The sequence below is a fragment of the Procambarus clarkii genome, chromosome 56 (genome assembly GCF_040958095.1).
Source record: "Procambarus clarkii isolate CNS0578487 chromosome 56, FALCON_Pclarkii_2.0, whole genome shotgun sequence".
Taxonomy (NCBI): domain Eukaryota; kingdom Metazoa; phylum Arthropoda; class Malacostraca; order Decapoda; family Cambaridae; genus Procambarus; species Procambarus clarkii.
The window spans coordinates 26,250,442-26,276,463 of NC_091205.1; the positions used below are offsets into that span (position 1 = coordinate 26,250,442).

The 26,022-nt window shown below is 42.6% G+C and overlaps 1 protein-coding gene across 6 annotated transcripts in view; it reads left to right on the top strand.

Annotated features, from left to right (window-relative positions):
• Positions 1–23,142, top strand: part of Rim (Rab3 interacting molecule) — a 157,852-nt gene extending 134,710 nt beyond the window's left edge. Inside the window, exons 16-23 of one of the 6 annotated variants that reach the window (XM_069305952.1) lie at positions 165–314; positions 6,270–6,391; positions 6,953–7,222; positions 9,768–9,914; positions 13,999–14,143; positions 19,367–19,578; positions 20,774–20,913; positions 21,632–23,142. In XM_069305952.1, the coding sequence (XP_069162053.1) occupies positions 165–314; positions 6,270–6,391; positions 6,953–7,222; positions 9,768–9,914; positions 13,999–14,143; positions 19,367–19,578; positions 20,774–20,913; positions 21,632–21,826 (1,381 nt within the window). In that variant the 3' untranslated portion in view covers positions 21,827–23,142. Of the gene's footprint in view, positions 1–164; positions 315–6,269; positions 6,392–6,952; positions 7,223–9,767; positions 9,915–13,998; positions 14,144–15,026; positions 15,169–19,366; positions 19,579–20,773; positions 20,914–21,631 lie in introns of those variants that run through there. The other 5 variants (XM_069305953.1, XM_069305954.1, XM_069305955.1 and 2 more) reach the window with 5 other exon arrangements.
• The last annotated feature ends 2,880 nt before the right edge of the window (positions 23,143–26,022 follow it).

The window sequence follows — 26,022 nt, forward strand, 5'->3', positions numbered from 1 at the left end:
AAGGTAGTAACAGAATACGTTTCCGTTGTCTGTAAGTTACACGCTTCACCCTCCCTCTCATTCCTCCCAGTCATCATCATTATCTTCGAATACCCCTTCTCTGTGTAGGTGTGCCCGGTACACGTGCCCTCCCCCTCCTCCTTCTGACTAGCCTCTTCCTACAGGTACTCGCGTGGACGTGGCGGCCTCATATCACCTGAACGAGACCACGAGCGTGACTACCCTGACTCCTCCAGCGACATTGAGAGTGTCGTGAGCGTGACTAGTGCCTTCTCCACGCAAAGCGAGAGGCCGCGAGGCTCCAGGAAACTCAGGTGAGGCTCCACTCTGAGGTGACATGCTGGGATCTTGACCATTATAGGATATCTGGATGCTCTTATAGGCTCACTTAAGAACCAGTGAAAATTATAGGCTCTCCACTTACTTACTTGTCTAAGCTTCTTATGCCCCTTGAATAGTTTCTTAAACTAGCTCTTCAAGATTTTGTACAAGGTACAAGCATAGATTATTAACACACCGTAATAGAGGTTTTTCATAGGCGTAAACTCCTTTAAAACCTCTTCATTATTTGTAATATATATATAAAGTTTACACGTATCTGTCTCTACTAACATGTATAGGGTCGTCAGATATCTGTATCGAATCTTAACATACCTGTCTAATACTTGTATACACCAGTATTTTTAATTCTGTCTGTATACGGTTTTCACACAAATGAGACTGCCCAAGTTATCTTAACAACTACACTAGTTTTCACATCATTTAATAATATTTTCGCATAACTGCATACGATCCTCTTTGAACTTCAATGATCCTAGCAGAAACTGCATTGGATCCTCGCAAAACTGCATAGGATCCTCGCAGAATAGCATATAATTCGTGCAAAATTGCATATTATCCGTGTAGAATTGCATATAATCCGTGCAGAATTGAACAGGATCCTCGCAATAAGGATGAAGATCACTTACAAGACTACACATAGCCGTCACATAACTACTTAGCCTTAAATAAATATACATAGCCTTATATGAATACACATGGCCCTCACATAACCACCGAGGCTCCTCATATAACCACATGAGGTTCCTCTTATCTCAGGAGAGTCTTCAGGGAAAAATGTTTATCCTGCCAACGCAGATATGTATTTTGTTGACACAATTGTGTAGGCTTCATAAACATGTATTTAGACCTGTTACAGAGATGGATAAACTCCACTTGCATACTGTAGGCTTCTCTTAAGTATATAATAACTAGCCTCACTCCTCTCACAGTGGAGAACTGAAGCTTTTTCATGCCACGATATTTATCAATTGTATTTAGCTTTAAGGCAATGGTGTGAGTCCTAACTTTTATTGTGAGTTTGTTGACGTGTTAGGTAGTAAATTATATATATATATATAATATATATTTAGCTGATAAGTGCATAAAATCCTGATTAATAGACGTAGTTCTAAATTGACATAGTGTCAAAAATTAATTAGCAATGCTAACTTTAAAATTTATTTGTCTCTCAGTATTATATAGATAGATTGAACTTATTTTATGAGATTTAAGTTAGAGGGGTTATTCATAACAGGAAAAGTGTTTCCTTCTTTGTGACAAGGGCTTTATTAGGGGATGTGACTCGCTGGTTTGATTATAGATTGAAGAAACGTAAAGTTGGCAAATCGTGGAGGTTTAAAAGTCTCAGTGTTAGTGAATATCACGAGTTGTTTTTATTTTATCCAGTGGAGACTCGAGATTTATAGGTCCTTGGAGGGCTTGCGAATATTGAGATTTTTAATGTCTTGAGGTTTTAAGAGGTCTTAGCTAGCTGATGGTTTGATATGTCATGGCATTTGCTTATGAGAAGATTGAAATGATTCTGAGGCCTTGAGATTTTTTTTTACCCAAATGGGTACAGGAGTAGACGACTTTGCATTCTTATTAACAAGCTAAGAGCTTCACCTTGCAAGTTTCCCCTGGAACATGACCCAACAATCGGTTAACAACCAGGTCCCGAGTTACTGCTAGATAAACAGGGGCGAGCAGCGAAGGATTAGGTCCCAGTCAATCCTTCCTGACAGGACTCGACCCCAGACGAAATCGCTCACGATGTAATCCTCCTATATGCTGAAGCTTGACTCAGATTCTGACGTTTGAGAGATTGACTTTCGCGAACTCTGAATCATGGGTTACAACGGAGATCTGTTATGAAACCGTTTCAGGCATCAAATGTTGCAAGTTTTGAGCAAGACAAAAGTCTATCTTGTTCGGATGAAGGCCACACATCCGAACACACGTCAAGCATTCTTATATTTTCCAATGTGGTTTCTCCACATACCTGGATCAGTGTTCTTATGATCATTGTTGCATATATATATATATATGATATCTTATGTTGATGTCTTGAGGTTATTGTGAGTCAAAGTCTCGCGGTCAGGATGTCTTAAAAGAGCCTGTTAGTCATTGGGGATCTTGTTAAGCATTGTCTTGAATTTATTGTTAGTCTAGGTGTCAAGAGCTTGTGAGTCACTGGGGCTCCTGATAGTATTGGCATGGAACAAAAATAATTATTAAAGGTTTGCATTTTGCTAATATAATAACACTCATTGTAACATATTGTAAACAAACTTTGGCCAGTTTGTTGATGGACTTAAGGGCACTTTAGACACATGTATGTGAAGCTGGGAATAGCCCATGTGGCCCATGTGGAAAGAGAGAGAGAGATGTTTATTGTATTTTTCTCTTTAGAATATCAGTCATTTTTATGTTGTGTTTTACAGGAAGAAATATTCTAAAACACACATTGTATACAAGGGTTATATTCAGGCTTGTGTTTTTTAATTGCTGTAATTGTTTTAATATTCTACTTCATTATGAATCATTTATCTCTTACTTCTCTCATTTCTTCAGTCATTTCACTTTTTTTTTGTATTCTTATTCTTAAAAGCCATCCTCTTCCCCATCAGGTCAACTAATTCGGTGTTCCTTTCTTTCTTTTTCTTCTCATACCTAACCCTAACCTTTCCCCTGAGCAGTAGGCGGCACCTGAGTAGCTTGAAGAGCAACAACACTCACGGCTATGACGTCACCTTGGACCAGCCTACGCTCGCGACTGACAATGACTACGACTTCCGTATCGGGCGGGACCCGTCTTGTGGCTTGCTCGACATCTCCATGCGTTCCCTCAGCCCCGTGCGTCCACCTCCTGTGCTCAAGCGTTCTCTCTCAATGGGCGTGGCGACGGGCGTGTCGAGGAGTGCCCCCCACCTAGCGGTGGGCCCGCGCCAACACCCACTGCCACGCGCCCTCATGCGTAGCAATACAGTGGTCAGCGTCGCTCCGCAACTTCGGGCCCGACATCGACTACAGAAGAGTCAGAGCCTCGGCGAAAACGACCGTCGGTGGCTTATGCATAACGACCCTGAATTTCTGATGGATCACTGGGACGGAGGTCATGCTCTGAGAGACTCAGGTCACAGACGTCGCACGAGGTCACTAACTCGAGACGATGTGGTGCTGCGCTCTCACCCTAAGAAGACTGTAACGTATGAGGATGAAGTGCTGTCCAAGCAGAGGGTTCCGGACCTTTCTGCCAAGTCACGAAGCTCACTTTCAATAGATAAATCAGTGCCTTATGAGTCCGATTTAGTGGTAAGGGAAGACATGCAGGACTCCTATGTATGTAAGTCTCAGGCTTCTCTTGATGGTTACAGACAAGCTCAAAACCCGGAGGCGGCGGCACACCCGCCAGAGGCCCTCCGGGCTCTGTACCGTCGGAGAAGCTCAGTCCGTCTGGCAGATGGCCACAGCGCAGGAACTTATTACGGGTATGATTCTGATTACAGTGGAGCCGAAACGGAGGTGTTCCTTCCAGACCGCTCTTTAGACCGTTCCTTCAGTTTAGAGCAGGTGGATACAAGTGACCTGGATCCTGAATTCAGTCGTTTAGCTGACCGACGGACGCTGGGACAGCAGGGCCGTGCCATGACAGACGAGTTCCTTCCTAATTCACTGCATGCTATGCAGGAAGGATCCAGCCAAACGCTTCCTAGGGCTCGGCGCCCTACTGCTGGCAGCCAATCTCGCAGGACATTCATTAGAGCAAATACTGAAAGTTCTCTCCTGAGGGACCCAAGTAAAAATCATAAGATAGAGTTGAGTTGGAAACCGTCCAGAGAAGAGCAGGAGCGTCGGTATAGTGTTCTTCGTGAGTCTGTTGTTGATGAAGCGCCTCTTGAGGACAGGAGACTGTTGGAGCCGACCAGAGGGCTCCAAAGCAATCCAATCCTTGCACATGTATTCAGTGAAGGTGCCCCACAGCAGAAGTATGAGGTGTGCAGCTCCAATGACTTGTTTGTTCCTATGGAACAGAGGAGACGCGATCTCACGCAACCTGTGGATGACTGCGAGCGGTACCCAAGTGATGACAGCTCCTATGATACTCAGCAGACGGAGGCATTGAAGTATCAGGAACAGCGAAGGCACAGCAGATCTGCTTCACTTGATCAAAGCAGACGTATAGAACCTGATGTTGTAAATGATAGGGGTTATCATGAGTCTGAAGCTGTAGACAACAGGAGAAATCAAGATCAGATTCCTGTTGACGATGGTAGATACAGAGAACATGTCCCAAGAGACCCAATAGATGAAGCAGGGTATCGAGAACTAGAACAGAGAGATCCAGTAGTCGAAGACAGGTATCTAGAGCAAGATCGCAGAGACCCTCGAGATGAGAGAAGGTATCGCGAACAAGACCCAAGACACTCTGAAGATGAAGACAGATATCAAGAACAAGAACCAAGAGACATAATAGATGAAGGCAGGTATCGAGAACCAGATCCAAGAGACCCAGAAGATGAAAACAGATATCGAGAAGAGGAGCCAAGAGACCCATTAGATGAGGGCAGGTATCGAGAACAAGATCAGAGAGATCCAAGAGATCAAAGAGACCTTAGGGATCCACGAGAACCAAGGGACCCAAGAGACCCAAGGGACCCAAGAGACTCAAGGGACCCAAGGGATCAAAGGGACCCAAGGGACCAAAGGGACCCAAGAGATCCAAGGGACCCAAGGGACCCAAGAGACCCAAGAGACCCAAGAAATCCAAGAGATCCAAGGGACGCTCGCGATGGAGTAAGGTACCGCGAGCAGGACGTGAGAGTCTCGAGGGGCATAAGAGGCCCAAGAGACCCAAGAAGTGATGGAAGATACCGAGGACAAGAGCTGAGAGACCCAAGAATTGAAGGAAGGTATCGAGAACAAGACCCAAGAGACGACGATAGGTGTCGAGAGCACATATTCATCAACAGAGACAGGTACCAGGAACCTCTGCCTGTTACAAGAGGTCGGTATAGGGATGAGCACCTCCTGGATGAGGAAAGATATCGCGAGCACGGTGTGGTGGCCGAGGCCAGGTACAGCGAACAGGGAGCTGTGGAGAAAGAGAGGTACAGAGAGCAAGGGGCTGTGGAGAAGGAGAGATACAGACGTCAGAACACAGTAGCTGTGGATGCCGATTACAGAAGTTATAGAGACCACACTTGCCTGGATAGAGAACGGTACAGAAGTTCTCTCTCATTGGACCATGAGCGATACAGGGACCAGGGACCGGTGGAGCTTGACTCCTACAGAGAGGGTGAAGAACAGGAGCGAGGCTACCACAGAGGTCCTCCGCCAGAGGGCTACAGTGGCCTGGTTGATGACCGGAGGTTCTATAACAGCAAGGGGAGCAGGAAGGATCTGAGAGATCGAAAGCTTTACAACCATGATGGACACTTTGTTGAGCCGTACGAGGGTGAGGAATATAGGTACAGAGACCCACACCATGCTCAGGACCTCCGAGGCAGCAAACGGTACACTACACCAGCCGGCTACGATCCCACCTTCACGTACCATGATCCCAGGAGACCCCAGGACCGACGTGACAGTGCTTCTCACCCGCACACCCCGCACCCTCACGACCTCGCTCATGCACATGGCCACCCTACTAACACCACCCACGCCCACCCCTCTAACACCATCCACGCCCACCCTTCTAACACCCACGGGACTTATGCAGACCCATCCTATAATGTAGCAGAGTCCCGTCCTCACTACCCTATCGACGCAGACGTAGTCGAAGGAGATTTCCCCGACACAGACAGACCTTTAACTCCCAGAGTTCGCCACAGTTCCTCAGTTAGTATTAATGAGCACCCTGAGTACTTTGAATTTGACGCCAATAGTCCCCCTAGTACGGAGCCTCGCGCAGACGCTGATGTAGACCCTTCTTCTAATCCTGCTAGTGAGTTTAGCCAACGGATCACCGCCTATGGGCCCGTGGGAGTCAGCTACGGCGGGGCAAGTAAACGCGGTCAGCTGGGCAGGAGCCTCTCCACCAGCGAGGTCCCCGAGACGGAAAAAGCTGGTACGTTGACCTGCCTGGCATGCCCGCCTCCGCTGCTCTACCCCCCCGTGTCCTCTGTCTCACATGTCCTCCCCCGTTCCTCATAACAGGATGTGGGCAGCAGCTCCAGCTTCTAACATGCCTCTCTGTCTCCGCCTTGAATGTTTTGTCAACTTTTCCCCTCCGTGTCAGTTACCTCATCTTTGCCTGACGACAACCTCCCGTTTTCTTTGTCATCTTTTTCCCTCCCTCCCTCAATAGTAACCGATTTATCCTTTTTGTTACAATTTGTAGTCTTTACATATGTGCATTTGTTATTCAACGATTGCATTGTCATTTTTCATTAAATTATTAATTTGAATTGCTCTGCTAAAATGACAAATTATTTTTTTTCTGACTGGAATACTGAATTATGCATGAGGAAGTAGCTAGTTTTTGCCTGGTTTGTTGACTAGCGAGCAGTTTCACTCTGGCTCTCACGTTCTCACTCGTGCGCTCTCTGCTCCTCCCGACTCCCCACTCCCTTCCCTGGATCCTCCTCTACCCCTTCCCTCGTCCTGCCCCTTCCCGCATGGCGTCCAGAGGAGGAAGGTGAGAGAGGAGGAGACAAACCCGAAGGCCAAGGGACAGAAGAACGCGTGGTTGAGGAGGTGGAGGGAGTAGTGGAGGAAGGTGGCGCAACAGAGGAGGGCGAGGTGGTGGAGGAAGAGGTGGAGGAGGAGGAGGAGGAAGAGGAGGAGGAGGAGGAGGAGGAGTGCCCCGAGGGAGAGTGCAGCGCCGAGGGTTCCACCACCCCCCCGGAGGCCGCGGCCACGGCCCCCAACCGCGACTCCCTCGACGTGGAGAAGTTGGGTAAGCGGGGGATGGCGGTGCCACCGCCTCCCACTCAGCCACTCTGTACTCGCTTGTGTTGCCTCCACCACCGCCACCACCACCACCACCAGCTGTAGTGTGATGCCACCACCACCACCACCACCACCCTGCTGCTGCAGTCACTATACCCTCCTGCCTCTCAGTAGTGTTCATCATGTTATTTCTCTTACAGGTCAAACACCTTCATCAGCCTCTTGACTTATTCCTCCTTCCTCTAGATCCACAATTATCTTTGTGTCATTTAGGATAAATTCATAACCAATTGTGTATTCACCCTCAGGTTGTATAAGGTATGTGTGCGAGTCTCAATATGTGCATTCTTCCAGACCGAATATATTATAATTCCTTAATCGGTCAATATTTCCATTGCTTTAAGCTTCTATTTACCTCTTTAGCTAATATTGTTTTTCAATCAGCACGTTTGAATCAATTTTTATTCTTCTTGGCCTGCCTTGCCTACTTGAGACTGAGAAATTTCACACATTTATATATATTCATTCTTGCTGGCTATTCAAAATCTTTTTTTACCATTGGAATAAGAGGACTTCCATCATGGTGCACTAATGTACACATACACACGGTGTTGTTTGGAATATATTAAAACAGTTAGGGAAGTTGGGCACTCCTTTGAGGCGCCAGATTACGTACCCTATTGACCAAGAAGTTTGATAGCATATGATGCAGTAAACCCAGAAGTTGTAATCTGTCAACTTGGGAATTATAAGCCCAAGGACAGATACATACATATGTACGCTTGCACACACACACAGATACATCATGCACACACAGACATCACACATACCAACATACACACACATACATTACTCATTCACACCTGCATACATCAATCACCCATACAAACACACCTAAATGAATTCGTGTGTGTACATTTTTTGTCTAAAGTCAGGTTAGCTGTTAAATTGTAATTTTATTTGCAACTAGCATTATGTATATTTTTAACCGTAACTGAGTCAAAGAGTCTAGTTAATTCCCAATGTATATTCACTAATATATATTTCTATATACCCTCTATGTGTCTGACAGCACATCGATCAAACAGACAAATCCTCTTAGTACAGATCGGTCACACTTTTCATTGATAATAACATTATCATCACATTAAAATGCCATTTATAATCTCATATAAATATTTTTGAGTAACAAAAATACGAATTTTCATGTCCTATTTATAATGGGATTTTTGAGCTTCAAGGCCACAAACAAATTGTTAGTTTAGTGGATTAAATTGTTCAAAATTTCGACAGCTCTTTTTCAAGAGGCTTTTATACCCGTTGCTGTAATTGCTAGCAAGTTTTTTTTTCCAGATTATTAGGGATAGTCTGGAAATATTTACAAAGTTTTTCGAGTTTAATTTGTTGTGTTGCTTGGCAGGCAAAACAAATTAACTAAACTTTTCTCGTTCATGTCTGGTGACAGTCACTGCACACACCCATTAAAAAATGAATGGTAACTGGAGATTAATTTCCTGTTTATATAATGGCCCTAATATAGATATATATAAATATATTAAATTGCATATGTTGAAGTAATTGTATCTGCTTATATCTGTAGTCCATCCTGTAGGTAAACTGTAGTTATTATCCTGAGACCAAAAGGTGTAGTTAATATCATGGGACCGTAGGGTGTAGATATTATCTTGCGGTAGTAGATTGTAGTTTACTATCTTAGGAAAGTATTATACAGGGTTACTAGAAAAATAATGACCACATCCCGAATGTTTTTTAAGTCATTTTGCCCTTGGCACTTAATACCCTTTTAGAAATATCATTACCTAATGCCATATTGCTCTAAAAATTAATATTTAAGAGTTGTGTTATATATGTAAGACAATACGGAATATTAAATGTTAAATGGACGTAAATCACAAATTAATATTTTTTGTTGTTACTTCACTTGCTCACACACACACTAGTGGCCAGCACCCGGCCTTCCTTCCTTGTGCTGCAGCAACATGAAAAGTTTCTGTCATCCAAAATATGTTTCTATTATGAAAAAAGTATACTTCACATTCCGCAAATCACAGCACATCTGAAAGTTTGGCTCTAATAATTAATATCACTTTCTGTTGCATGAGCACAATCCTGCAAACTGATTATAATATATATATATATATATGTATATATATATATATATATATATATATATATATATATATATATATATATATATATATATATATATATATATATATATATATATATAAACTTTACTGTGGTAGGGCACAATGTAAGTCTCTCTTGAGGAAGTTATAAATTTAATAACTTCACACAAAGTGAAAATATACAATAGGCCAGTAACACATACCTGAAAAAAATTAAAACTAAAATTATCATAAATACTCTGAATACTTTAGAACCTGTACTAGAGAAGAGAGGGAGGGAGGGAAAAGGAATCCAAAACCACGCCACATCATATATATAACTGATCCGTTTATAAGCAGACGAGTAGGCCGTGGAGGAGCGGGTGCTTTTGGGTCCAGACACTGATCTCCTATCACCTTCAGAGGGTAGCTTGAGCGATTCCGCCACTGGGATGCTGTCGGTGGAGAACAAGGAGCGCAGAAGAACCAGCAACGGGAAGCAGGGACAGGTGATGGGTCTGTCGAAGAAGTCGTCGTCGACCTCCAAGCTCTCTGACACTGGTAGGCCGGGTGTGTTCCTCTTTATGGCGGGGTCTCCAGGGTGTGGGGGCTTCTTGCTGTGCTGTGCTGGTCGTAGTGGTGGTGATGGTGGCTGTGGGGAGTGAGAGAGAGAGAGAGAGAGAGAGAGAGAGAGAGAGAGAGAGAGAGAGAGAGAGAGAGAGAGAGAGAGAGAGAGAGAGAGAGAGGAAGAGAACATTCTTCTGGTGTGTGTGTGTGCGAGTGTGTGTGTGTGTGTGTGTGTGTGTGTGTGTGTGTGTGTGTGTGTGTATGTGCGTGCGTGTGTGTGCGTGTGCGTGCGTGTGTGTGCGTGCGTGCGTGCGTGTGTGTGTGTGTATGTGTGTGTGTGTGTGTGTGTGTGAATAGGAACATGCATGTAGACGTGATGAGCGCCTATTTACACACACACACCTTGGTGCACACCCCAGTCAGACCTGCCTCTCATCAGTGTTAAGAGTCAATATTTGAACCACCCCCCTCCACCCCACACACACACACACACACACACATACACACACTAACTATTATAACACAAAACCTCTAGCAGGGCACATGCTGGCCTCACTACCCAGCGACCAGCCACTGGATAGGTCACCACTTTCAGTCACGCCACCAAATGCGAAATGTCCAAAAGCATGAACAATGAAAATTCTTAGATCATATGATACGTGTTTCAGAATAATCATGTGATTCTCGTACCAAATATATTCCTATAATTCGATTTCACGCATCAAGAATGTTCCTGTGATATCATTTCCTGCACAATGAATGCTCCTATGATAAGAGTGCCCTACCTACCTTGAGTTACCTTGAGGTGCTTCCGGGGCTTAGCGTCCCCGCGGCCCGGTCGTCGACCAGGCCTCCTGGTTGCCGGACTGATCAACCAGGCTGTTGGACGCGGCTGCTCGCAGCCTGACGTATGAGTCACAGCCTGGTTGATCAGGTATCCTTTGGAGGTGCTTATCCAGTTCTCTCTTGAATACTGTGAGGGGGTCGGCCAGTTATGCCCCTTATGTGTACCTAGGATGCTTCTGTGATACAAATCATGCTCCTAATATAGAATTAATCCTGTAAAATGACTTGTCGCACTTAAATTGATGCTATGACATAATGGACCATACCTGTAATTACAGGTATGGTTACAGGTAAAATACAGAAATTAATATATATGTAAAGGTGAATTATTAAGTTGTGCAATTCCTCCTCTTATTAAATTAAAACTTATATATCGAATCCTGTAGAAAAAGGTTTGCTACTCTGGGTTAATTAAGCAATTAAGTAAGGAAATAACTAATAATAATACAAGCACACTACAAGCAGCAGTGACATTTATCACAGAAGATAAATGAAAAAGAATTATTGATATGGGATAATGATTTTTTTTTGTTGGTAGATAAATTCAATCTAAACTTATACATATACAAGCCACAGCACTGAGAATATTTCATACGCGAGTTAAGAGTGCGTTCAGGGGAGTCAGAGTACGTCAAGGTGCGTCAGAATGCGTTCAGGGAGTGGTACATGACGTGGGTCTTGGTGAACCATAGTTCGTGTTTCCCTCTTTGCTTTTTAAAGATGCAAATACACTTTTTTGACAAAGGCACAAAGCATAATGTTTCCCTCTTTGCATTTTTTATAGTTCTGATTCGTTCATTTCTCTCCTTCCACAGCTCACGACAAAATCCCAAACTATTATAAAAGTAATCGTTAATATAATCACTGACATGTATAATAATGGGGCTGATAATGGGATGATAATGAGGACCGATCATTCCCTAACCAATCATATCATAGACGCCACAGAAACATACATCATTTTAGTGAATATACCAACATATACTAGAAACAATACAAAATAAACATGACACATATATATGTAGACTTGCAGACCTGTAAAGAGAAGGATCACAAGTGATATAAGATTAACACAGTGGCCAGTCTGACCAGGTTCCAATAGCCACAAATTGAATAAAAAAAGTCGTACAATGGGATTGTGTTGCCGGATTGTGCCTGCCAAACTCTCTGTAAATATAACTAGCAATTCTGGTTGAGTTCTTTTCAGCCTATAATTTTTCAATTGATAGTTGCCTCTGCCTGAGAAATTCAGGGACGCAGGTTCAATCCCAATGTACGGGATTCAATATTAATCTTCAATATTATCTCTCTCGATATATATATATACTTGAGTCCTAGGAGCCTTGAAAATTAGTCCAGAAGCAACTAACTGATGCCCAACTGTAACTCTAACCCTTCTAAGGGTTAGAGGCTCCTAGGGCCCAAGTGAATAGAATGTTATTACCCACGTATATTGTGGTTGACATTCGTTTGATTTCATTGTGTAGGATAAGAGGTCATTTGGTGTATGAAGGGTTGTGACTGGCTGGCTGGCTGGCTGGCTAGCTGGAAGGTTGGCTGGCAGGCAGGTTGGCTGGCTGGCTGGCTAGTAGGCTGGCTGGCTGGCTGGCTGGCTGGCTGGCTAGTAGGCTGACTGGCTGACTGGCTGACTGGCTGGCTGACAGGCTGACTGGCAGGTTGGCTGGCTGGCTGGCTGGCTGGCTGGCAAGGCGTGACTGTGTACCAATATGGCGGTGTTAAGGTATTCTTTTGACTAGAGACGTGCATGTTTGCTAACTTTTCCCTCAGTTGCCCATTAACTGTTTATAGCCAATCTCTTTTGCAGGTTGCATAGTTAAAAACCCGTTTTTTCATAGCTCCTGAGTAACGTTTTTTTTTGTTCTCAGGATGGTAGTTTAAGATAACATGTGTTAGATTTAATGCATTATTTTCCTGTGCTATTTGCATAGAACTACTGTGTATAGTGTGTAGAGGAATCATACCTACGGTGTGTGTAGTAGAAACCGTCTGGACAGTGATGGTGCCCAAACTAGCGGATTGTTACCATGCCCCCAAACACCGCTCCACACTGGAGTCACCAATCACCAATATCTTGTGTCATTTATTCTCTCTCTATTTTTTCCTCAATTCGGTGGAGAAAGGCTGCTCAAAATAGAGTAACTAAGAGGGGGAGGGGGAGCGAGGGGTGGGCTAAATTGAGGGTGAACGAATATATTATTACGAATCTTTTCGTGAGATTTCAAGCCGTTTTTCTTCATTTTGTCGTTTGTAATTATTATAAATAATTGATGGGTTGGAAATTTTTGACGTAATGGTGATGGTGTTTTATGATTTCTAAATTGCTTAACTGTTACTTTAGAGGTTAGGAATGTTCTCCGCGAGGTGTCTTTCCATTTTCTGTGTACATAAACTGAGAATATAGTTTAGTCATGGACTATATTCAGGAGTAAAGTCCAGATATACTTGCTGGCGGGTCAGTAAGCTGTTGTGGTCCCAGCGGTTGATGGACTTAAGTCTAACGTTAAATCTAAAGCCAACCTTAAAATGTGATGAATGACTTAACACGAGGACTATGTTTGCCAGTGAGCCGTCATCACTTGCTGTGAACATCGCCGGTACATAGAGTATATATATATATATATATATATATATATATATATATATATATATATATATATATATATATATATATATATATATATATAATATATCCTCCTGTATACTGTAGGAAAGTAGAGACAGTTCACCCTCCTTTAACCCCCCCTCAAGACAGAGCAGACAGCCCGAGGTCGTTCCACAAGGTGCCTCAACAGCCTTGTGACACGACTGTTGGGAGAAGAACTGATGAACTTCAGAAATGATAGAATCTGACTACCAAATTTTAGGGTCATTGGAGTCTTGTATGTTTGCTATGGTATCTTGCTAAGTTCAAGGGGGGGGGGGTGTAATGGTTGATGCGTGTAACCACTGACATCCCAAATGATGTCAAGGGTTTCTGCTGCGACCCATTATACGTATATACATATATTGCCGTCAGACTCTATCAGCTTCCGCTTCTCCCCTCCTCCCTGAATTCTTAGAGTATGAATGTGTAGTCTTCCTGTGGTGGTACATTGTCTAGTCCACCCTCGTGTGTCAGTGTATTGCTGCCCCTTGTGGTAAACAAGCAGTGTAGCTCTCTCCCCACCATCACTACTTGGCCTAACCTCCTTCGTCACTCCTTAACCCATGCTGTCTTCAGGTCGAAAACGGAAATTAGGCTTTCGGAAAAAGTCTAGAAGCCAAATAACGGTGCACCGGAGCGAGGAGATCCTTCCGACGGGGTCGCGGCACCTGATGCGGCAGAGCTCGAGCCAGAGTAGTGAAGAAGCCGACGGGGAAGACAGGTGTGGACCTGGCTACCCCTCCTGCCGGTGGGGTGCCGGCTCCAGCGGCCAATAGTGCAGCATAGTGGCTGGCCAACCGTATTCCGGCTATAGAGCTCCCTCTCCATTCCTCAATCTCTTCTTTTACTTTCCCTCTCACTTTCACCTGAGTATACCCTCCCTTCCTCCCGACCCCCTCAACGTTTGACATATCTTTTGTTTTTGTTTATAATAAGTGTCTTAAACCCTAACTGTCTTTGCTGGCCTTGTGACTTAGCTCTGAAGTGAGGATGCACGGTGCTTGGCATTCTGGCAAAGATTCCGTTGATTAAGGCTGCCAATCTTGCGACGGGTTCTCAACCTGGATGCATTTTCTTATGGAACTCTACTAATATTTACCTGAATCTTTGCTCGAGTGCAATAGACGTACAGCTTGAAAGATTGGCTTGCAGAGTAGAGCATTTCAAGAATGGGAGTTGTAAGTAGTGTGTCGGGCAACCTAACACATTAAGTTACTATGCAGGGTGAATACGTAGTACTACAGACTTGCAATAACGCTGATAAGGTAGTTTTTAGAAGAGCATGATTTGCATTCTATTGAAGTTTTCTCCTAAAGATTTGACCTGATTTGTGGGAATGATAAATATTTTTATTCTAGGCCCCAGGACAGTGATGTCTCTTCTCCTGTCTGAATTTAAACCAGAGAATTTTGACATTTTTTGTACACTAGTTAGAAGTTTTGTCTAGATTTGCCTTGCTATTCCTCGTTCTCGCAGCCTCCATGACTGGGCCAGGGGCACGAGTGGGCCTGTGCCCTCGGTCACAGCTCTTAGGCGGCCTTTTTGTTAGTAGTGTGGGCCAGCGCTGTAGTGTTGACAGTATCACGTTTTTGCCTCCTCCGCAGAGGGCGGTAGAAAGCGTAGTACTAGCGGAGTGCAGCGGTCTCAGGAGGTGGTCCCCACTCCTAGCCAGTCTCGCTTGGTTAAACAACCTTCTAAGGAGTCCACCGACGATAGCATGAATAGCATCAGTTCTGAGGGCTCCTCGTAAGTATCTGACCAGCGACTCCTGTTAAAACGAGACTCCGAGAGAGGTTCCTGCTGCCTTGCCTTCCCTTTGCGTGTTGCGGGGGGATGTCCCGATCACCACCGCCTCACCACCCACCACCTCCTCCTCCAGCTCACTCACCAGTAGTCAAGTCTTGGCCTAATGTATATAATTTTTTTCTTGTATCCCCCCCCGCCGCCCCCTCACCATTCTCGAGTTCCAGACAGCTTCAAAACACATGATATTTTTGGTTTCCTCCCTTTGTACTGAAGGAGTTTGTTTCAATTGGTGTGTGTGAACACGTATTCAGAGGGAGGCTCAAGAGAGATGGCGAACAGCAGGAAACCTGGCGAGGGGTATCTCTCTCTCTCTCACCCTTCCCCCCCTCTCTCAAACACACACAGACACACACACACATTGTCCTAGTCAAACTTCCACGACATCAAACACATCCTTGACCAAAACAATCACGGGGCCTTGACCACAACAAACACAGCCTTGACCACAACAAACACAGCCTTGACCACGACAAGCACAGCAGTAACCGCAACAAACATAGCAGTGGCCGCAGCAAACACACCAGTTTCCAAAATCAACACAGCAATGACTTCAACAAACACAGCAGTGGACACAACAGTAGCCCCAACAAACACAGCAGTGACCACAACAAACACAGCAGTGAAACAAACGCAACACAGCAGGGACCTTAACAAATACACAAGCCTCCACAACACACAAAGTAGTTAACCAAAACAAGTACAGTATTAACACTGACAACATCAAAATCTAATATTCAGCAACAGCAAAAATTTAATTATCTTTAAAATAGTTCACAATATATAACCACAGTGTATCCTGTGTTACCATAACGCAACCCAATATTACCTCCAATACAACCCATTATTAACCAACGCAATCTAGTATACAGAATATTGGTCACAGCAAATCTCAATATTTACCACAAGACGCATCATTACTCACAACAATAATCCCTAAAATTAATGACAACGAAATCAGAAATTTACCACCACAAACACTACAATTAACCACCACAAACACTTGAATTAACCACCACAAACACTTGAATTAACCACCACAAAAACAAAAATTGCCACATAAACCCCAAAATAGACCATAACATATCAGTATTCAGAGAACTATACCACAATGTTGACTATAAAAAAAGGCTTTGGTGACAACACTTGCATCTTTAAGTTACTGACCACATTATCAACAACAATGACCCCCAAAATATTGACCATGTTCCTCTTAGGCCAGAGTTACTTAATTAACACTTTCTCTACTCTCTCTTGTTTTATTTTATTAGTTTTTTAATATTCTATCGACTAAATACATATTTTTTTTTACCTCTTGACTGCAGGAATGATCTACACACACTCTATATATATATATATATATATATATATATATATATATATATATATATATATATATATATATATATATATATATATATAAATATATATTTTTTGAGTACATAGAACGCATTCCCTAGCTAAATAGTCTCCGAGTAGTATTACTAGTTCTAGTAGTAGTAATGGGCACTGCCATATACACTCACAGTTTGTCTTCCCCTGCATATATATATATATATATATATATATATATATATATATATATATATATATATATATATATATATATATAATATAATATATATATATATATATATATATATATATATATATATATATATATATATATATATAATCACATAAGTATCCAGAAAGAAAACGAAAAACCAGGGCACTTTTGGTGTAATTTACACACTCTCCAGGAGTACACTGTACACTGAATAATTCATATATTCATATAGGAAGATATATATATATATATATGTATATATGTACATGTTGTCCCTAATATCCAGATTCAACAACATTCATACTTGCCCTACTATTCAAAGGCCAATGTACGTAATAGGCGAGTTTTTCCGGAAGTTTTATATAGTTTTCTAAATTTTTTCTTATGAAAAGATAAACTTTTATATTATATAATATATGCCTTGCTATTTTAATTTTAATTAAAACTAACGTAGAAGTATAACCAAAACTAACCTTACCAGTCCTAACACAGCTAAGCACATGTTATATTAAATTAAATCATGCACATAATATAATATAAATATTAATTCATATAAAGCAATTGGATTTTGTTTTTAAATGACAAAAATCACTCTGCCTATTAGCCAATCAGGCATTGTGTACTAGGCCAAGTAGTGCATTCTGGCTGTAAAAGTATATATGTAAAGGTATATATATATATATATATATATATATATATATATATATATATATATATATATATATAATATATATATATATATATATATATATATATATATATATATATATAAATCACAAAGAAATCACCATGGTGTGATATATCAAAGTCAACATAATTTTGAAGTCATGAGAAGAATTGTACCGGTGTTGTGTTGAATCTCAGACACCTGCCTTAAAGCACTCGTCCACGAGTGGGTTAAGGAAAAACAAGGAAAAAAAGCCCTTGTATTATCTGTCTGTAGTATAATCCATGAAAATGTGTAACTATATGAAAGTGCTCAAATTATTTTATTATCTTCTGGATACAAATATGTATCTAAATCACGAGTTTTGTGGTTTTGTATATATATATATATATATATATATATATATATATATATATATATATATATATATATATATATATATATATATATATATATATATGTTGTACCTAGTAGCCAGAACGCACTTTCTCAGCCTACTATGCAAGGCCCGATTTGCCTAATAAGCCAAGTTTTCATGAATTAATTGTTTTTCGACTACCTAACCTACCTAACCTAACCTAACCTAACTTTTTCGGCTACCTAACCTAACCTAACCTATAAAGATAGGTTAGGTTAGGTTAGGTAGGGTTGGTTAGGTTCGGTCATATATCTACGTTAATTTTAACTCCAATAAAAAAAAATTGATCTCATACATAATGAAATGGGTAGCTTTATCATTTCATAAGAAAAAAATTATAGAAAATATATTAATTCAGGAAAACTTGGCTTATTAGGCAAATTTGGCCTTGCATAGTAGGCTGAGAAGTGCGTTCTGGCTACTAGGTACGACATATATATATATATATATATATATATATATATATATATATATATATATATATATATATATATATATATATATATATATATATAATAAGGTGTGTGTTGTGTATATATAATATATTTATTTAAAAAGGATTTCTCAGATTATTCTTCTGTATCGTTTTGCTGTGATGAGCTCGATAACCAGTCCTTGTCCTTGGTATTATTGTCAGTGGAAACAAACAAGGAAATGCCTGTGTCATAATGCATGCTTTGCGTCATGGGGTTAAGCACACTGTTCTGATGTTTGTCCTCGAGTAATGAAAATGTTCACCCTGATACTAACATGGCAGGTGTGGTCTTAATCGTTATTGACAGTCTCGAACTGGAAGTGTAGTATTGACTTAATGCATGAGGACAGAGGACCCGAGTCGAGCCCTTCCACCAGCAGTGATGTGCATCCCTGTCGGTATTCCATAGGAAGCAGTGTAGTAGTTGTTAGTGGTGGTGATAGAAAGCAGTGAAAGCACTGCCGTAGCTTGCAGTCTCTCTTACCAAGTGTCTAGTGGTTACCGTGGTGTGCTCTGGCTTCCAGCCTCCTCCTCCTCCTTCTCCCCAATCACCTCCGTATTATCTATCTTTTTCTCAGCATGGACCAAAATGCGCTTAATAGAGGCTTCGTAGCACCACCCTTTCCCCCACCACCCACCCCTCTCTATATCCCCCTCGCTCCCTCACAGTGTGATGATCAATGGGTTCGTGGTGCAACGTTCTCTCAGTGTTCAGCTTGTATATAGGCTCCCTCCCTATTGGCTTCTCACCCGTGTGTGTTGCTGTGGCACCATGTTCCACCCACCTGTATTTGCTAACACCAAGCTTACTCCTGTAGTTTAGGGTCTGGTTTGTCGCCCTTCCAAGATCATCTGTTAAAACCATTGGTATCACATATATAAATATTTGTATAATGTATAAAACTCAAAGTCTGAATAATATCCGTTTAAAAAGTTGTGGTATAATAATGATTATACAGTTTTTGCATAATGTAATCCTCTGAGGTAGAGAGAGATGTGTTGGTGTGCCTGACCTAATCTTCCGATCCTCAGCCGCGTGCCGTCCATGCGCCTGGGCACTGACGGCCAACTGAGTGAATTCATTGAGGGTCTTGGCCCCGGGCAGCTGGTGGGGCGACAGGTGTTGGCGGCGCCGGCGCTCGGGGACATCCAGTTATCCATGTGCGAGCGCAAGAACAAGCTGGAGGTGGAGGTGATCCGGGCGCGGGGACTCCAGTGCAAGACGGGCTCCCGCGTCTTACCCGGTCAGTACCTTTGGTGTTGTTGCTCTGGCTGCCTACCCCAGTGCCACCCCAGTGCCACCTCTTGACACCCATCATCATCAATACGACCCCTATCCACTCCCAGTTGTAACCATCATCATTGCTGTCACCGTCATAGCGTTTCAACTTCTTTTATACACTCTACAGCACCAGCAGCCTCCTTCAGTAGTGTCTGTCTTAGCAACTTCAGGTATCAATCCTGCACGGCACCTTCTTCACCGTCAGTAGCAGCATTTCCTCGGCAGTACCCGGTAACCATCTTCCTCCACCAGTGAAATCGTATTTGTTCATCACCATTAATGGTGACGGTTTTGTATGATTCTCTCTAGAATAGAGGAAAGCTTCGGTTGACCAAACCACACAATAGAAAGTGAAGGGACGACGACGTTTCGGACCTTCCTGGACAATTCTCAAGTCGACAATCGACTTGTGAATGGTCCAGAACGGACCGGTTTGGTCAACATATTTCAGCCACGTTATCGTGACTCCTCGTCTGCATATGGAAAGCTTCGGATCTTCCTTCATGTTAATGATTCTAATGCATTTAGGGGTACGACGACGCACCCCTCATGCTTCATCCGCTATAATATGTTACTCAAGATAGAGGTGGGTAAATCAATTAAGTACAAGTCAGGGTAATTGTCGAGGGGTTTGACAAATATTTTGCAAAATAATCGAGCATATTAATCATGTATACGAAGAGCCTTACCACTGATAGGAAAATATGATTTGGTTTCACTACTGATAGAAAATTCTCCATTGTTCCCAAGATACCATTTTACTAATTATTTATGTAAATATTACCAGTTATTCACCATTTCTTAGATAATTTTGTTCCTACATTTGTCTCTATATTGTCATGTCATATATTATCAAACATGTCAAATTGACATGTTTGAAAATGGTCAATAATTTTGTTGAAAGTTTGAGCCTTGTCTCGTTTTAATAAATCCATCACCATATTCCAGTCAGACTCTTCTGATGATACTTTTCGAAGTGAAAATATTTTATTTTTAATGTATTCACATGTGGATCTATATCTAATTGTTTATGGTTGGACTAGAGTTAGACTTGTAGGGAGAGTTCAGAGGCCCAAGGGGCTCTAACGTATCGGAGTGTGAGGTAGAGACTGTCTGTGTGCCCGAGTGTGAGGTAGTGACTGTTCGTGTGTCCACAGCTCCGTATGTGAAGGTGTACCTGGTGGCGGGCAAGAAGTGTGTAGCCAAGGCCAAGACCGCCACGGCCCGGCGGACGCTCGATCCCCTCTACCAACAACAGCTCATCTTCCACGAGAGGTACCAGGGCTGTGTTCTTCAGGTGAGTCTTCCCTTCTTTGACTCCTTCTCTCTCACGTTTTCTCTGTCTCTTTCTCTCTCTACATCTATAAATCTGCACAATGAAATTAAAATTGCATTTATTATATTAATTACATATTTATTTAGGTCTATTACTACCAATGACAGTTAGATTTAATTAATGGTAGGCATATTTAAGTTAGGTCAGATTGATTAGTTAGTTTGGGTTAAAACTTAAAATAATCTATATTATACATATTAAACTGAATCTATATATCAAGTAACATTTTGACAATACCTTTTTTAGATAATGTTGCTTCTTTGACAAAATTGGCACGATAAATGCTGTACAATATATTTATAAAATAATTTATGTATTATTAATAACATGTTTAACATGTATATTTATGAGTCAACTGAAAACATTAATGATTATTGGTGAACAAAATTTAATATTTAAATTTTCCAATGTTCTCTTAGGTATATTTTAGTCCCAGTAATCATATCTAATAAAATTTTTAGCTTCATTCATTTTAAACATCTCTCAGTAAGAGAATATATTTGTGAGTTTGTTCCACCAAGCACTGATAACGTAGTATTGCATGGAGTCAGCAGTAAGCAGCAATATAGCATTAGTTGATAGCATTCTAGGGGATAAAAGATATTTGTTGGGAAGAGACTTAAAACTTAAGTCTTCAGTCATCTCCTTTGTTCAGAGACTTAAGGTTTCCCTGCTGCAGGTGACGGTATGGGGCGACTACGGCAGGATGGAGGGTCGGAAGGTGTTCATGGGGCTGGCTCAGATTATGCTCGATGACCTCGACCTCTCCAATATAGTCATCGGCTGGTACAAGCTCTTCGGGACATCGTCTCTCGTGTCCCTGCCCACCCTCACCCGACGCGGCTCCATGGCCAGTCTCGACAGCTTTGGTTAGAGGTGAAGCGAGGGTATACCCGACCCCTCTGCACTCTCCCTCTAGGAAGACCTGCACCACGCCCACTCTCACCATGGGATCAAGCACTTCCGTGCCCGCCTCACGCCCACTTCCTCCCCCACCCACCGTCAGCTAGTGCAGAACATTCAACGACACTTGCAACCTGCAATGTTGCTATCAAGCAGAGTGTGAGGCTTTTCATTGGGTGCTCTCTTTTGTCTCTGTTTCCAGACTGGATCTGACACTAACTGCTTGTGTTGCAAATTTGCAGTATTGCATTATGATAAGAGGCTCAAAGACATCATCGACTTGCCTAAGTGGAGACGATGGTAGTCGTCTTGACGCGGTACTTGGGGTTGCTTGAGTATCCCGCAAGTCCTCTTCCTCTGCAGGTGAAGGAACGTGTGCAGGACTGGCGGTGGCCCAGGCGGGCACACGGGTAACCCACAGGCCACCGGGGCCACGACACCAGCAGCAGCAGCCCCCCCCCGTTACCCCAGCGTGTGGCAGGAGGTCTGGCTCGCAACACTGCCCCCGGCACCCCAGCCTGCAGCAGGCTGCCGGGGGAGGCCCACACCACCGCCCCGGCCTGCACACATCACTCATCAGTGCCCTTCACACTTCCGGACTTCCCGTTAACGTGGACTCTCGTCACTTGATTGCCTTGAGAGCAGTTTTTTACATGCCACAATATGAGTACATATAACACTTCTCCGGCTTGCCCTGTCTAGCTTTAGTAGGCAGGAGGGGCCGCGTCACAATGCTTGTGATTTTGACTAAGTGCTTTAAATAATATTACAGAATAGTTTTAATCATGTGTGGAAGTTTGCTCCATAGATTACCTACCCCCCTTTCTAGTTTCCAATACTAAGATGGCCTCTTGTAGTCCAACACTGTGCCCCATGCCCCCCCCCTCCCTCCCTCCCTCCCCCTTCATCCCTCCCTCATTCACTCACTCCCTTCACAGCCCTCCACCACAGCCCTCCACCACATCTTAAAATCCCCCTCCCTCCCCCCTATCCATTTTCTACTTTTTGCTTAATTATTGTCTACTCCCTATCTTCCCATTGATAGTCACTAACCAAGTGCTCTCTCTCTCTCTTTCTCTATCCTTCCATTCTCTCTCTCTCTCTCTCTCTCTCTCTCTCTCTCTCTCTCTCTTCCTCCATTCTCGTAGCCTGTACATCAATATGTCAATGAACTATAATACACTAGACGCTGTCTCCACATAGCACAGACTCCACTGTGGTCTCTTTCTTCCTGTGGACTCTCAGTATTGTCTCTTGGTCATCAATACAATTTTCTCTCTTCCCTTTCTTGGTGTTTCCTTATCCTCAACTTTTCTCTAACCACTCCTTTTTGGAATCCATGAGACATGCTAATTATAATATTTTGTTTATTGTTTTCTTTTTCTTTCATTATTCAAAAGTTATATATATATATATATATATATATATATATATATATATATATATATATATATATATATATATATTATATATATATATATATATATATATATATATATATATATATATATATATATATATATATATATATATGTATATATATATTTTTTTGTCATACTGCTCGTTATATAAATCTCTAGTTCAGGCCTTTGACAGTTCAAATGTACCTACTTCTCGTCGATATATGATACAGTTGTATCTCTTCTGCTGACATTACTGGTTATTTAATTAATCAATTGTCGCTTCCAGCTCGTTCATTTTCTCCCCTGCCTGTTTCCTGCCATGTCTGAACCTTCACCTGTAACCTGCCATGCCTGAACCTTCACCTGTAACCTGCTATGTCTGGACCTTCAGATGCCATTGACCTTGTGGGTACACATTATCCGTGATGTTCGCCGTCATTCACATCCCATATTCCTCTTGCCACAGCATCCAGATTCCCATGACACTGTCTCCAAAGTTCCTCTACCTCTTTGTAATCCTGCTGGAAGGAGTTAGATAAACTAGATTATAACAAATGGCTATTTGTGGCTTTAGAAATGGGCTGTTCCCTTTCTCTTGTCTGCCTCTATATCTATGTCTATCTGTCTCTGTCTCTCTCTCACACTCTCTCTCTCTTTCTCATTTCGCCACCTTACTATTTACATACCCCCTCCTCAGACTTGTATTAATTCTAGCTCTATTAACTCCTCTCTTGCTATATAGTAGTATTAGCTCTCTCAGTGGACTGATGTACCGGGACCTGAGCCCCATGATTTCTTCAGCTCACTCTCGAGTATTAATTCCTCTCTCTGTACATTGTACCGCAAACAACACGAAGAAGATAATCAGAAATCAAAATTCCCCCCCTGCTGTTCCTCCTCCTGCTGTTCCTGCTCCTGCTGTTCCTGCTCCTGCTGTTCCTGCTCCTGCTGTTCCTGCTCCTGCTGTTTCTCTACCTGGTCCTGTGGTTCCTTCTCCACCTCCATGTCCTCCTGCTGCAGCCGTGTGCATGTAGCGGAGATTTTGCCTGGGTGATTCAGAGGTCAAGGTCCCAGAGATGTGATATATACTTGATTAGTGTGTGTGGTGGTGAGTGTGTGTGTGTGTGGAGGCTAGACGAGAGGTGGGTAGTGCCTGGCTAGTGTGCCGCCTCCACTGGCACTCCCTCCCCCTCCTCTCACTCTCACACTTTCACTCACTCATGGAGAAATATAACGTGTCATTTATGATTATTATCGAGTTCCTTTTCTATTTACAAGTGTCGAATCTTTGTCAGAGTTGCATTTGTCGTGAGAGATTAACAAATTGATGTGGGTGCTTAACATATGCTGCAGATGTATAGTTTATATTATAAAAAGATTGTTGAACTAGAGGCTAGCCAGGAGCTAGTGAGAGTATAGTCAGAAAAATGTGAAATGAATTCTATGTGGTTGATGTAATTTTAATATCATCGTATTCTTCCTCCCTCTGCCTCCCTTTAAGTCTGAAGTTCTTGAGCATTTCTATCCTTTCCCTTTCTTTATCAGCTCTCTGTCGCCACCATCACCATATCCATCACTAGAACAATCACCATCATCATGGCAACCACCACCTTCACCACTATCATAACCACAACTACCATCATCACCACAAGCACCATCATAACCACAACCACTGGCCACCATGACCACAACCATTTCTGCAACCACCACCACCATCACCATCTCACCATACCCACATCACTATAGAAGCATTGTCATCACCACAGCCACCATTATCACCACAACCACCATCACCACCACAACCACCATCACCACCACAATCACCATCATCACCGGCACCTAATCTTCGGTCCATCAAGTGCCTGTGGCTACTTTAGAACAGAAGACAACATTCTTAGAGTTATGTTTCACTTTAACAAACAGGTGCACACACACACACACACACACACACACACACACACACACACACACACACACACACACACACACACACACACACACACACACACCGGACTAGTACCCGAGCTGAGGGGTATGAACTACGAGGAGAGACTACGGGAACTAAACCTTACGTCGCTGGAAAACAGAAGAATTAGGGAAGACATGATCACCACATTCAATATTCACAGAGGAATTAATAGAATAGATAAAGACAGTTAATTTAAAACAAAGGGAACACGCACAAGGGCACACAACCGGAAACTGAGTACCCAAATGAGCCATAGAGACATTAGAAACAAATTTTTTATAGTCACGAGTAGTTATCAAATGGAATGCATTAGGAAGTGATGTGGTGGAGGCAAACCCCATACGCAGTTTCAAATGTAGATATGATAGAGCTCAATAGGCTCAGTGATCTTTACACCGGTTGATAGACAGTTGAGAAGCGGGACCAAAGAGCCGAAGCTCAACCCCTGCAAGCACAACTAGGTGAGTACACACACAAGGATAGTTCCCCCCCCTCGCCCAACAAGCCAATTCCTTCTTTCCTCTTCCACAATTTGTCTCCGTTTACGGTTGGAGTCCGAGAAGATCTTTCCGGATATAACGGGTGGAGGGAGCAACTTGTTGTGGGCTGCGTATTGTCGTATTGTCAGAGAACATGGGGTAGGGGGTGGGGGAGAGTGAGGGGGCTTGGAGGGGGGGGGCAGACAAACCCAGTCCCCCCTCTCTGTGGTCTCTTCAGAGCAATGGCTATCTGCATTCTTACTCGTGTTTTAACGGTCCTTGAAATGTAGTTGTTCAAGAGGCCAGATTCATGAAG